The following is a 14,666-nucleotide window of genomic DNA, read 5'->3' on the forward strand; positions in this document are numbered from 1 at the left end:
TTCCTGGAGCGGCACAGGGCCGGGGACAGGGCAGGCAGGGAGCCTGCCCTGACCCCAGTGTGCGCCGCTGTCACCCCGGAGCCGCTTTAGGTAAGTGGCGCCGGGCCGGAGCTTGAACCCCTCCTGCACCCCGCCCCCCAACTCCCTGCCCTGAGCCCCTCGTACACACCCCAGCCCCCTACCCTGAGCTCCCTGCTGCACTCTGCACCCCTCCTGCACCCCAACCCCTGCCCTGAGCCCCCTCCCACAGTCCACACCCCTGCCCTGAGCCCCCCCTGCACTCCCTCCCACACCCCAACCCCCTGCCCTGCATACAATTTCCCCACCCAGATGTGGCCCTCGGCCCAAAAAGTTTGCCCATCCCTGTACTAGAGACAGATTCTCAAATAGATGACCGACAAAGCTAAGGAGGCGTGTCAGCAAGAACTGTTACCAGCTCCCTGATCCCAGTGCTACATCTGTCTTTGATGTAGTATACCCTTCACTTTGGTGTAAGTGAGTGCAAAGCCCTGGACTGTTCAGACAGAGAATGACAGAGTTAGGGTGCTTTGGTCACACTCCCTAGGTTGAGGGCTGTCATACAGCCCATTATACTGGCCGTATGGTTTATTGAGCCTTGGCATTGGTAGACTGATGCGAAAGGGCTATAACATGCTGGAGAATCTGGCCTATTGACTGTAAAGACTCTTTGTAACAAAGAGACCAATTTTTTTAAAAAAATATTCTGATGATTATCAATAAATCCAGTTTAGTGCTGCTCTTCCTAATACCAAAACAATACTCCTCTAAGAATTTCTATTGTACAAATACTTTACTATCAGTGCAAATGTACAAATCCAAACCTAGACAATGCACTACATTTTTCTGTCTAGAAATGGTTACTGTAAATTTAAAAATGTTGACAGTTCAGATCTCACCTCTTTATATTGCTCCCAGAATAGACTCTGTTTTCACACAACTCAAGATATCCACTCTACCTTAGGTAAGATCAGAACAGAAACTTCTCTATTAGATTCAAAGAAGTTTCTAATTATCAAATTTGAAGTTCTGAAAAATCAAGGAAAGGGTCTTAGTGCTATAAGAACTGCACACACAAAGCATACAAAAAAGCATTAAGGTCCCATGGTTAAGCACTCAAACAAATATCAGGATATGACAAAATTAAGGGTTCACATTCAACCCTAATTCTCCCCTTTGTTTGTATGCATTGATACAGACTAATTACATACCATTGTCACAGAGCTACTTGTCAAAGTAGAAATGCAGTCTAAGGAGTGTTGTGTATGTAGTCCAGGTCAGCTTGCCTATACAAAACACTAGTCAAGCCCACAGAGGGAACAGGAGGAGCCGTCGCCTCTACACCCTATTAACACTGCAGCTACACAAAGCTCTGGGCTGGTGAAGTTCTTAAGCTCCTCAGGAGCACAGCATCTCATCAGCCAGAGCCTTCCCCTAATGGAGAATGCCTAAGTCTAAAGGAAGGGGCTAGTGATTTTTCAAACACTCATTTGGTCAAATCAAACCCAATTTGCTCCAGAACAATGTTGTGTACAGCTTCAATTATGACTATTTCCTTTCCATATTTCACCTTTCTCACCTGAAAAAACCTTGCAATTTTTCTTCTAAATTGAAAAAGTATTTCCCCACCTCCACTATCCTCATAGTGAAAACAGGCCAAACTGTTCCTGCTCAAAAAGTTTCCATAACAAAATTCATTTTAAGCAGATATCAAGTCTGGAAAATTTTAGTTCAAAAGGTGAGTATGAAAAAGTTACAACAGTGAAAACAGGGAGTTAGAACAGAAGATATTATGCAACCTAATTATAGTTGTTGCTGCCAGGTGGCAGCTAAAACAGATGATCAACCTATTAACACAAGACACGTCCTGCTTAGTATTGGGCTATGTCTACACTACTGCAGTAAGTTACCTAGGTTACGCTATTCCAGCCGTGTGAATAACATAGCTAGAGTCGATGTAGCGTAGGTTGACTTACTGTGGTGTCTACACCGCATTGCATCGACAGGAGACAGTCTCCCGTCGACTTACCTTACTCCTCTTGTTCCCGGTGGACTACCAGAGTCAACCAGAGAGCACTCTGCCGTTGATTTAGCGGGTCTTCACTAGACGCACTAAATCGCTCCCCAGGTGCATCGACTGCAGCACTGTCAAACCAACGGTAGTGTAGACATAGCCTTACAACTCTATTCTCTCTCATTTATTTAGATAGGCTTCTTTTAAACAAGTAGTAATACTGGACTTTAAAACCTTTAATATTAAAGAGTTATAGCCTCGTAATTCAGTTGCTCCTTCATTTAATATTTTTCAACTAAATGGAATCACTCCTGGAAGTTGATTGACTAAAACATTTTACTAACTCACTACTGAAATTTGCAGTTAGACCACGATTAGTGTATATTTTATTGAAACGTTTAGCTTTTAAAGCATTTTATCTTGATGTAAACATATTCTGCAGTTGGTAGCAGGAACAGAAAGATGTTTATGCACTAACTCAATATTAAGCCTCTAAATAAAGTATTATAATGTAAACTAGGGGATGAAATGTTAAAAACCAGATAGAATACTGCTAAAAAAAAATATGGATTTTTCCTTTTTTCGCCACTGAATAATTAAAAGTAAATAAAACATTTTTGTATCCTGTAAACATTATGAAAAGAAAAACTTTACTGTAGTGCCTCAGTTGGAATATGACCTAAAAGAGCACAAAATATATTTAATTTACATTTATGGAATCATTTCCTCCTAAAGACGATTTTTCAATGTAATTAACATATTCCCGTTTATCTCAGAAATCTGAAGATCAAAAGTATTAAAAAACAGGCACAATAATGAAACAGTGTTTTGAGTGTGAAGCAGTGATTTTTTTCTAATGTAATATGGCAAATACATAATGTACACTTATGACTAATCTAAATTTAAAATTCTGTCCTCAGATATGCATATGGAACTTCCGTTGACATCAATGGAAGTTGTTTGCATATATCTGAGGGTACGTCTACACTTACCTCCGGGTCCGGTGGCAGGCAATCGATGTTCTGGGATCGATCCCGGAAGTGCTCGCCGTCGACGTCAGTACTCCAGCTCGGCAAGAGGAGTACGTGGCATCGACGGGGGAGCCTCCCTGCCGCGTCTGGACCCGTGGTAAGTTCGGACTAAGGTACTTCAAATTCAGCTATGTTATTAACATAGCTGAATTTGCGTACCTTAGTCCGAAGTGGGGGGTTAGTGTGGACCAGGCCTGAGAGTAATTTTGGCCATTATAAGGGTATATTTTCTCCTAAAATAGTAGCCCAGTTTTTTTTAAATAAGTAGATAACTAAAAATAAGGGAAATGTTAACTATGTAAATACTTATGCTTAATTAAACAAGATTGATTTAATATATTTTACAAAATTGTTTAATTAGCCTGCACGTTTATTCAAATTCCCACTGTCTGTGTTTGGGTAGAAAAGGTAATAGGTTCCTGTCAAACTTTTGTTCAATGTCTTTTAAATACTATTACATGAACTCTGTTGAAGAAAAACTTCAATATGAAATACTCTCTCCATTAAAACTATATAAAACCTTTTATTCCTTTGCTGCCTGTTGAGTGCAACAAACAGAATCAAATATTAAAGGCTAGGATCTGTAAAGGACCGCAACGATGCTAGACACCCGTTTCTCATTAAGTTTCAATAGGAGCTGGATATCTAACTCCCTTAGGCCACGTCTACACAACAAACCAGAGCGGTCAGTGTTGGGCATTATGGGACAGCTGCAGGAGGACTGTTAGAGTCAACATGGGCAACGCAGCATCTACACTCATGATGCATTGACCATGGCTCAACGCTACTTGGGAAGGTGGTGTTACTACGTCAGCATAACAGGCCGCTTACATCAGTAGGAGACTAAGGCTAGGTCTACACTACCTGCCTGAATCGGCGGGTAGAAATCGACCTCTCGGGGATCGATTTATGGGACGCGACAATCGATCTCCGAATCGACGCTCTTACTCCACCAGCGGAGGTGGGAGTAAGCGCCGTCGACGGGAAGCCGCAGAGGTTGATTTTGCCGCCGTCCCTACAGCGGGGTAAGTCGGCTGCGATACGTCAAATTCAGCTACGCTATTCACGTAGCTGAATTTGCGTATCTTAAATCGACCCCCCCCCCATAGTGAAGACCTGCCCTAAGTGTAGACACATGCACAACTAGGTAAACACAAGGTGGCTTACATCAACCTAACTTTGTAGTGTAGATCAGGCCTTAGTATGTTTTGAAAATCCAAAACTAAACCACATACCTGTATTCCAGGAATATACATGTTAATACTTTACATTATATCTTTTTATATAATATGTTAAATAGCAATAGTTCATAAATATTTTGTAGAGGAATTTTATGGCATGTTAGAAGAGCATCTCTGTATAAGAAACGCATGGCAGGAATCACAGACTCGTACAGGCTTTGGCGAGGATGGTAGAGGCAGTTCGTTGTCAGAACAGGCATTACAGAAAATTTCACCACAGTTTCTACAATGATGCTAAATAAAGATGGAAAAAACAAAGGATATTTTAAAATGAATACAGAAAGTGTGTTATACATTTGATAATCAGCTGTCATAACAAATACAGAAACAGAACTCTTTGAAATTAAACTTTTAAATTCTAGGTAAGAAGTGTGATGGCTGTTTTGTAAAGATGACAGGACAACACATGAAAAACCCCAATCTGTAATGCTTTTCTAGACAGGCTACCAATCTATTAACCCCCTATTTTTTTTTCTGACCTAAGTGAAGTACAACTAAAATTACCAAAATCAAATGAAAATGCACTATAAATAATGTTACCACTAACTGGGGCTTGATTTTGCTCTTAAAGACCTATGCATGCAGCATCATGTATGCTGTAAAATAACATGCTAGAAATGTCTTGAATTACATTTGTAGAAGTCAAATATGGGTTTGATTTGAAAATGAAATGATCTGTCCAGAATCTCATCTAGTAGCTAAAAGGATTTAAAATTAAAAAAAATAAAATGATTGAGATAATTTAATTTCAGAAGCAGTTAAAGCACATGCCCAAATACAACCTTCATCAAGCTGTTTTAAAATTCATACTCATTCAAAATATTCATTCATATTTTCTTAGTCTCTTGTATAAATATGCATTGCAAACACTGTTTAAATATGATACACATGCATATCACCAACTGTAATAATTTACTTGAGACAGTAACAGATCTCAGTGCACTTAAAAAGTTACTTAAAGGTCTGATCCTACAAGGTGCATTGCACAGACCAGCCCCTGAAGTCATGAGTGGAGCTCTGTGCAGGCAGAGGAATCTGCCCACATGGAGCACCTTGTAGAATCAGGGCCCATGTTTGTATGTACACAACAAACACAGACGGAGACGTTCAAATATAAGCATTTTAGGACATGTCCCTAAAATAACTATGTATTAATTCATGTGTGAGAGTCTCTGCTGTACCTCTAAGAGTAGTAAATTGAATGTTCTTTACATATGACATTTAAAGACTGGGAATTGATATAGATCTCTACCCAATCTTACCTTCCTTTTGGAAAGAGAAAATTCCTTTTCACATAACTTGCAGTGTGTAGCTTCTTTGTCTTTCAGCCAAACCTGTCCCTGGAGGGGAGGGGAGGAGAGGAAAAGTTTTTTCAAAGAACACAAAATATTTGTGACACATCCAAACTTTGGGGCTCTTGTGGACAGGAGTGCTCAACAGAAGCACTATTCTTTATTATTGATATTACAGTAGCATTTGGAGTTGTACCACCATCATGCCAACTGAGATCAGTGTCCCAGTGCATGAGGCACTGTATAAACACATGAAAGACATAAGAGATGGAGCCTGCCCCAAAAGAATTTGCACAGGCTGTGACAGTCTGTACCCAATGTTCACTCTTTTTTACAAAACTATGATAAATTTTGTACAAAGTATGCCTTGTGAGGTATCATTTGAAAACTCAATCTGCTGATCATTATTGTCTGGGTAAAATATGTGTGGCAACATTGTATGTAAAGTTGTAAGAGTTTACTGTATAACATTGTTCTGACATGTTCCAAGGTTAGAAAAGCTGGCTCAAACCACTTCTTCAGAGACAAAGACACCCTGACGTGGGACCAGGTATCAACATAATCAAATGGATTATCATAAACTAACACCTAGTTAAGTGGCCATTCTTCAGCATGAAGAAGAGTGTTAAGCAAGAACTTTACATATTGACAATAGGGGTCAACTGTGGTTCCTGTATAAACAGACGGTCACCTGAACCCCAGCTGGAAATAATCCTCAAGGAGGGGAGAATGGTGTAAGAACAGAGGACACACACACACACCACAAAATACCTCTCCCCTCATCTCTACTCATGACATAAACAATATTTGAAAAACAAAGGAAGAATAATTGAATCGGGGGAGGTCCTGGCTGAAGCAATCCAGCCAGATTGCTGTAAGCATATGGTGAGAAAACTCTTTTTGCTTTTAAGTACACTTAGCTTGTTAAATTCTGTATTAGTTTGCATTTTACCTTTAATTTCCTTTTTGTAACCAATTCTGACTTTTATGCCTCATTACTTGCAATAACTAAAAATCTATCTTTCTGTAGTTAATAAACTTGTTTTATCTAAACCAGTGCGTGTTTGTATTGAAGCGTTGGGAATCTCTACTTGAGATAACAAGGTTTGTGCGTATCATTTTCCACCAATGAAATCACGGACCTTATATGAGCTTGCATTGTCCAATAGAGAGCTGGACAATACAAGATGCACATTTCTGGGGGAAGGTCTGGGACTGGGAAGTTGGTGGTGTTGCCCTGTATGTAATTCATGAGCGAGTGGCCAAAGCATTCATGTAATTCAACTGGGAGCGATTTTACATGTTTTAGAGGCTGTGCGAGAGCAGGACCACAAGTGTTTGCTCTTACAGCAAAGAATTGTAAAAGGCACCCCAACTTGGAGATTTGAGGGAACACAGCTGTTCAACAGTCCAGATTGTACCCTGGGTAATGTTACACAGGCTAAATAAACAAGAGGAATAAAGAGTGGGAGGAGGAGGACAGGTTACTCATCTTGTGCAGTAACTGGAGTTCTTTGCAACGTGTGTCCCTGTGGTGCTCCACTTTAGGTGCGCATGCACCCCCGGTGCCGTTGATCAGAGATTTTTGATAACAGTGCCTATCTGGCCCACACAAGCACCATACACATCCTCATGCCCCATACTGAAGCTATGTAGGGCTGCGCAGGTGAACTGTCCTCAGTTCCTTCTCTACTGCAAAGCCCACAGAAGCAGCTCTGAAGCAAAGGGGAGGAAGGCAGGTAGTGAAACACACACACAGGGGGACACATTTCAAAAAACTCCAGTTATTGCACAAAGTGAATAACCTCTGCTCCTTCTTTGAGTAGTATCCCTGTTGGTGCATCACTTTAGATGACTCCCTAGCAGTAACCCTTTAAGGAGGTGGGAGTTTCAGAACTGAGTTCATCACTGAAGAAAGAACTGTGTTGCCTACTGACACATCTGATCTTGCAGCGTGAATTAGGGCATAGTGATTGGAAAATGTGTGCACCAAGGACCTTGTTGCAGTCCCACAAATTTTAGCAACTAGAATATCTTTGAGTATGACTACAGTTGTAGACTGTGATCTAGTAGAGTGTATAGTCACTCTTAGGGGAAGTGTATTTTGAGTAAAATCATAACAGGCAATAATACATTCAGAGATCCATTTAAAAAGTCCCTGAGTAGAAACAGGCACTCCCTTAGATCAATCTGAAACAGAAACAAAAATAATCTAAGGGGTCTTCCTGAATGGCCTAGTTCTGTTCAAGGAAAAGGCTTACACCCTCAAAGTCCAGTGTATGAAAGACAGACTACTTTGTAGGCTGATGCAGCTTAAGAAAAAAACCTGGAGGGTGAGTAGCTTGGTTGATATGAAACCCAAAGAACACCTTAGATAAGAACTTTGGATGAGGTTGTAAAGATACATTCTTCTTGGAAAACACAGAAAAAGAAGGATCTGCCATTAGAGTCCCCATCTCCCCAACCCTTTTAGCAGAGGTGATGGCCACCAAGAAGTCAGGTCTTCAAAGGGAGATGTAGCAGCAAGCACAAAGGGTTGTTTCATGAGGCAATTAAGAACCAAGTCAAGATCTCACAAGTGGCACGGGGGCTTTAAACTGAGGGAAAAAATGATAAATCCTTTTAGGAATCTTGTTGTGGTCAGATGAGTGAATACTGAGAAACCTTCTACCACATGTAAAGCTGTCATTGCCATTAAATGAAGCTTGTCAAAAAAAAAAAAAAAAAAATTCAGGCCTTTCCATGAGTTCTAGCTCCAACAAGTAGTCCAGGATTGAAGAAAGAGATGAGTGGGTCGGAGAAAGATGGTAAGTGTGTCTAGTAGATTCCTTTCTGCTATTTAATGATATCTTTGTTTTCCAATGGACATGTGATCTCTTGTCCTGAAAACTACTGAGGAACCAAGCTTCCAGTTGCAGGACATTCGGATTAGAGTGAATCATCTGACCTGGATCCTGAGACAACCATCAAGATATGATCAGGAGCTGCCACAGAGGATGAGAGGTGAGTTTGATGAGGTTGGGAAACCAAACTTGGCTTGGCCAAGTTTGTGCAGTCAGAATGACTTTGGCTTGGTCCTGTCTGATCTTGATAAGGACCTTTAAGAACAATGGAATTGGAGGATATGCATAAAAAAGATCTTTGGTCCATGTAACGAGGAAAGAGTCTCCTTGAGATTGGGGACTGAATCCTCCTCTGGAACAGAATTTCTTGCACTTTGTTTTGGTTGCTGTGGCAAAAAAGTCAACCTCTGGAAATCCCCAAACTAGGAATATTTTGCTGAGGACTCCAGAGTCCAACTCCCATTCAAAATTTATGGAGAAACCTCTGCTCAGGTTGTCCACCATGGTATTTTGTATCCTTAGGCGGTAAGAAGCCAAGATGACTATCCAAGTGGTGATGCACCAATTCCAAAGCTTTATCACTTTGGCACAGAGTGAGGAGGGAAATCCTCTGGACCTGATGATTGATATAGTTCATGCACGCTATGCTGTCTGTCAAGATCTTGATGGACTTGTTTCTGAGCAGGGAAAAAAGTGGAGGTGAACATTTCTGATCGCACTTCATTCAAACAGATGGATGTGCAAGCGCTGTTCCTTTTGTGATCACTTGCCTTGGACTGTGTGAAGACCCAAATGTGCTCCCCATCCCAAGAGGGAAGCATCCAATGTTAATATAACTGTAAGGTGTTTTTGGCTGAACAGTATTCCTGCACAAACTTTGCAATGATTCAGCCACCAGGTGAGTGACTGTAGAATCTATCTAGGTACCAATACCTGCTTGTTTAAACCAAGTTTGTTGGGTACACAAACAGTCCTGAGCTATCCCAGGAGACTCTGAAGATATAACCTGGTGTTGTGTGTCACAAAATGCAAGCCACCATGTGTCCCAGCAGTTGCAGACATGTCCTTGCTGGAACCTGAGGGCTGAGCTGCACTCTTTGTACAAGATTCCTTAGAGCAAGAAACCAGGTGAGAGGGAGATAAGATCTGCCCATTATGAAATCAGGAAGTTCTCTTATGAAGAGAAATCATTGAGAAAATGAATTTCTCAAGATTTATGTGCAGGCCTAGACTTCAGAATACTGAAATTGTTGTTTGCACTGCTGACTATATCTCCTGATATGACCAACTTTGAGGAGCCAGTTGTTGAGGTAGGGAATGACAGTTATTCCTAGATAACAGAGGTAGGCATCTACAACTGCCATAATTTTTGAGAGTTCCCTAGAGGCTGAAGACAGACCGAAGGGTAGGAGCTGGTATTGGTAACAATTATGATTGAAAGTGAATTGATGAACTCTTTTGTGGGAAGGATGAATTATTACATGGAAGTAGGCATCTTTGAGGTTGAGGGTCGCAAACCAGTCCCGATTCCACGAAAGGAATTACATCTGCTAGGGACACCATCTTGAATTTTAAGAGTCTGACATCCTTGACCAGTTCTCTGAGATCCATTTTTCTTGGGTATCAGAAAGTATCTTGAATAGAACCCTTTTCCCTTGTGGGACTGGTTTTATGGCTCCTAGATTTAGGAGTGATGAAATTTCCTGTGTAAGGATTAATCGTGAGGGGGCAAGTAGTTGAAGGGGCAGGTAAATTGGATTGTATAACTCAAAGTAATCGCCTCCAATACCCATTTGTCCAATGTTATAGCCTCCCATGCTTGATGAAACACAGAGAAGCGGTGTCCAAATTGAGGAAGGGGTGTATGTGTAACACAGCTGATAAAGTCTGGTCATTGGGTGGTCTGGACTCTAGACCAAACCATCAAAAATGATGTTTGGACAATGCCAAAGGCTCAGATGATGCAATCAAGGTAGTTACAAGCCTTTTCTTTGAAAATCTTTACCTTCTAGCTGTTGGTTCCAGTGTTCTATGGGAGACAGAAAATTGAATAGGGTGGGATCTTTGAGACATCTACATTTTCTCTTATCAGCAAATGCATATATTCCTAAATACCTAAGTGTTGCCCTAGTCTTTAGGGTGTGAAGTGAGTTGTCTGTGGAATCTATGAAAAGCTTCTGGCCATTGAAAGGCAAATCCTTCACGGTTAATTGCATCTCCTGCGGAAACCCAGACAACTGAACCCAGGAAGCTAGCCTTGTCACAACTGCAATGGAAACAGACCCGGCTGCAGTGTCAGCCACATCTAGTGAAGCCTACAGGGAGGTCTTTTACAAAAGCCTGATCCTCCTTTACTATGGCACAGAACTGTCCTCGACATTCCTGTAGTAAATGGTCAATAAAATCATTAAACTTCTCATAGTTCAGGTAGTCATATTTTGACATCAGCGCCTGGTGATGAGCTATCCTGAACTGTTGCTGATGAACAGCTCTTATGAACCAGTTGACATATCTGGTATCAATTATTATAAGGAGTGGCCTTTTCGGTACACCACCTGCCCCTTTCATTGACTGCTTCCATGACCAGAGAGTTTGGTGCTGGGTGAGAATAAAAAACTCAGTCTCTGGCTGAGATATAGTATTTTTTTTATCATTTAAAGTCTATAATAAATTTCCCTGTTTTTACAGGATATTCCCTTAAAGGACAAGCAGATTTTACACTTGCTAGGAGTATGAGAGTTTCCCAAACTATGAATGCAGTAGGAGTGCCCATGACTAAGAGGGACTGCTTCTCTATGCGAGAGACACATTTTAAAGCCCAGGTAGCCCAGATTCCCGACAGAAGAAAAAAAAAAAGTTACTCAAACCCCTCATTGGGGGGGAAAGAAAAGAAAAAAACAAAAAAAAAAATTTAAGAAAAGAAAAAAGGGGACAAACAGTCCAACTATAAGGTACTGAACCTACTCTACTAACTTTACAGCTAAACACTAATAAAAGAGGCAAACAAGCGCTAAGCAAACAGGCACACGCTAAACTCTGTCGGTGGTTGAGAGGAACTGAGGGAGGTTTGCCTGCACAGCTTTATATAGTCTCAGTATGGGGCATGAGGATGTGTAGGAGGCATGCGCAGGTCAAACAGGCATTGCTACCACAAATCTCCAAAGGCGCAGGGATACATGCGCATTTGAAGTGGAGCTCCCACAGGGACACTACTCAAAAAAAGAAAAGGAGGTACAAAGGGTGGAGTGATTCACCCAGTGTCCCACAGCTAGCCAGTAACAGAACATAAGCAAATCCAAAGCCCCATCCACCGGACCATGCTGCCTCTCATATGGCAACAATCTAAGGCAGGGGTAGGCAACCTATGGCACGTGTGCCGAAGGCGGCACGCGAGCTGATTTTCAGTGGCACTCACACTGCCCGGGTCCTGGCCACTGGTCTGGGGGGGCTCTGCATTTTAATTTAAATTTAAATGAAGCTTCTTAAACAGTTTAAAAACCTTATTTATTTTACATACAACAATAGTTTAGTTATATATTATAGACTTATAGAAAGAGACCTTCTAAAAACGTTAAAATGTATAACTGGCACGCGAAACCTTAAATTAGAGTGAATTAATGAAGACTCAGCACACCGCTTCTGAAAGGTTGCCAACCCCTGATCTAATGCTTCAGATTGGGGAAATGGATAGCACCATTGTGAACTGTTAAGTTCTTTTTGGCCAAACAAACAATCAATAAATCACAACTCTGCTTGAGGTGTAGATGAATGAACACAAGAAATTATTTCAAACAAGTGTTACATGAAAATAATTTTATCATTAATTATTCTAACTATAGTAGGGCTTAGGAGCCCCACGTCATGGACCAAGGCGCCATTGTGCTAAGCACTGTAAAAACAAATAACAAGAAGATGGTCTCTGCCCCAGAGAGCTTCATAAGCATTCAGGATAGCACCCAACATCCAGAAGCTAAAAAGCTCCAAGGACATTTCACCAGGCTTTCTTATATAAATTTATATTCAGTAATAATTGAGTTCCTTAGGAGTAAATAACCTATGCTGGAATTTAACTTCACCAAGGAGATATTGGCTTATTTCATATAATATAGTTTTTTTAAACTAAAAGATTAAGGTATTTTGATAGCAAATTAAAAACAAAAACCAAGGTCCCATCGCAACATTCTAAACAAAATTAAAGTAGGTCAGAAGCAGTTAAACTGTTCCTTTGAGTACTTCAGAGCATGCCTGTTTATCTCATCCTGGCGCATGAGACCAGATAAATGAAAATCTATCCTAAATGCTTACCTTTGGAGAAACAAATCTCTTCTCATGTATTTAAAAATGTTCAAGAAAATAATTATAAGAAAAGCCTCCCACCTTTTTCCTCCAAATCTTACTAACCTGTAATGCTTTGTTTGCTTCTTTTATATCTTCTATTTTAAGCTTTGATCTAAACATAGAAGATTATATATAGTTTAGACATTTATGGAAAGTATTTAGTTACCACATATGGTTAAAATACTTTAGAAGTTACAATTATTTTAAAAGTCAAAGGCAAATTATTATGAACTTCTGGCTGATATATTGTTAAAAATATTTATAGTAACCGTAGCACCCAGAGGCCCCAATCAAGTTCAGGGCCCCAATATGCTCAGTGTTATACAAACACAAGGAAGACACGATCTCTTCTCCAAAGAGTTTGCAATCCTATGAATGGTGGCATATGTTTAGGGCTTGTATAGACTTGAGAAATTTACGCCAATGTAACTAAATCTAGATGCAAATTCTTAATGCTGACATACTGCACTGGTGCAAAATGGGGTTTGGAACTTACTGTGTTAAATTTCACCAGTACAAGCAATTTTATTCCATTGCAGAACATCTACCCCGGGTCCAACTACACCAGTGCAAAACAAAGCAGTATAAACAGGGCTTTAGGCTACATGATACTACTCTTTTTGACATAGGATGTAAACCACAGCAGCATTTGTCATGGCATGACTATTTACAAGAGAAAAATATCCTTAAAAAGGAGAAAGCATTCCTCAAAAATACCAAGGAGGAAAGTGTTAAAGGACACTGAACTGTGTTCAAAGCCCACTGCTGATAAATGGTCTAATGAAATGAACAGTCTTTGGAGTTGCACCCCATGTTATACCCTGGAATCCTAGCACATTTGGAGAGGATTGAACGTGTGCATGCATCTAATGATCACTACTTGCTAAAAGCTTCTGAGCTCATATGCCAGGGATGTACATTGCCTAAGAGTAGGGAATGGGATCCATGTGAGCAATCATCTCAAATTATAATGAATCTTCCTGTTGTGGAACCCTCAGTTATTGATCCCTAACAGAATTAGTCTTTAGTGAAATGGAGTTCACACAAATGCTCAAACTTTATCCAACAATGTCTTGAATGCATTTATTAAGAGACAGGAAGATCTTCAACAGACAAGTCTGAGGAATTTCTTAGATTGCCCAAAGCATATTTAATTAGGGCTGGTTTTTCTGAGATGGACATAATTAAGTCCATTATATGGCTGCTAGAGGCTATCCACCACCCTAATGTGAAGGTAAATCTGTTCGAAATGCAGACCCAGGCCATTTGTACACACCTTTCTTTTCTGAAAATTTATCAGATAATTTCCTCCTACTGAACTGAATAAATTTCATTTGAAGCCAGTAATCCTCCCTAATTTCCATGGTCTCAATTTCCATGGTAGATGCACAGTTATTTTCAGTAGCTTTATCTTGAATTTTACATTGCAAAAATCATCAAGAAAAATAAGTTACTCGCTAAGCTTGCAGGCCAGTTCTTGGAGAGCTTCTTCTTGGTCATGACATATCTTTTTCAACTGCCTATTTTTGTCCTGTAGTTTAAGGAATTCCTTTAAAAAAAATAAAAGGTGGCATTTTTTTAAAAGAAGAAGAAATAACATAGTACATAAAAGTAACTTTCTAAGTAATAAGCAAGTGTTAGAACTTTACATGTTAACCAGTATTGTATGTCAAGTCAGAAGGTTAAAGGAAGGGGCAATATTCACTAATAATATTTTGGTAATCTCAAAAGGATAAATAGCAACCCCATAAACAAAGTTGTGTGATGGTGGAAAGAGGGAAGACGTGTCAACATAATTACCACCAGTGGTTTTGCCTGTGTTCCACATCCAGTAATGTTATGTGACTGTCGCTTCCTCCTGTACTATTCAAACTTTTCTGCTGTAAGTT

The 14,666-nt window shown here is 40.2% G+C and overlaps 1 protein-coding gene across 2 annotated transcripts in view; it reads right to left on the bottom strand.

Annotated features, from left to right (window-relative positions):
* Positions 1 to 313: 313 nt before the first annotated feature.
* The window catches only part of RUFY2 (RUN and FYVE domain containing 2), a 59,014-nt gene continuing 44,661 nt past the window's right edge, over positions 314 to 14,666 (bottom strand). For both annotated transcript variants that reach the window (XM_054034762.1, XM_054034760.1), the window contains exons 15-18: positions 14,232 to 14,326; positions 12,841 to 12,889; positions 5,567 to 5,644; positions 314 to 4,538 (exon numbers count right to left, since the gene is read on the bottom strand). In XM_054034762.1, the coding sequence (XP_053890737.1) occupies positions 4,395 to 4,538; positions 5,567 to 5,644; positions 12,841 to 12,889; positions 14,232 to 14,326 (366 nt within the window). In that variant the 3' untranslated portion in view covers positions 314 to 4,394. The remainder of the gene's footprint in view (positions 4,539 to 5,566; positions 5,645 to 12,840; positions 12,890 to 14,231; positions 14,327 to 14,666) is intronic.

This window comes from Malaclemys terrapin, chromosome 7 (genome assembly GCF_027887155.1).
Source record: "Malaclemys terrapin pileata isolate rMalTer1 chromosome 7, rMalTer1.hap1, whole genome shotgun sequence".
NCBI lineage: Eukaryota > Metazoa > Chordata > Testudines > Emydidae > Malaclemys > Malaclemys terrapin.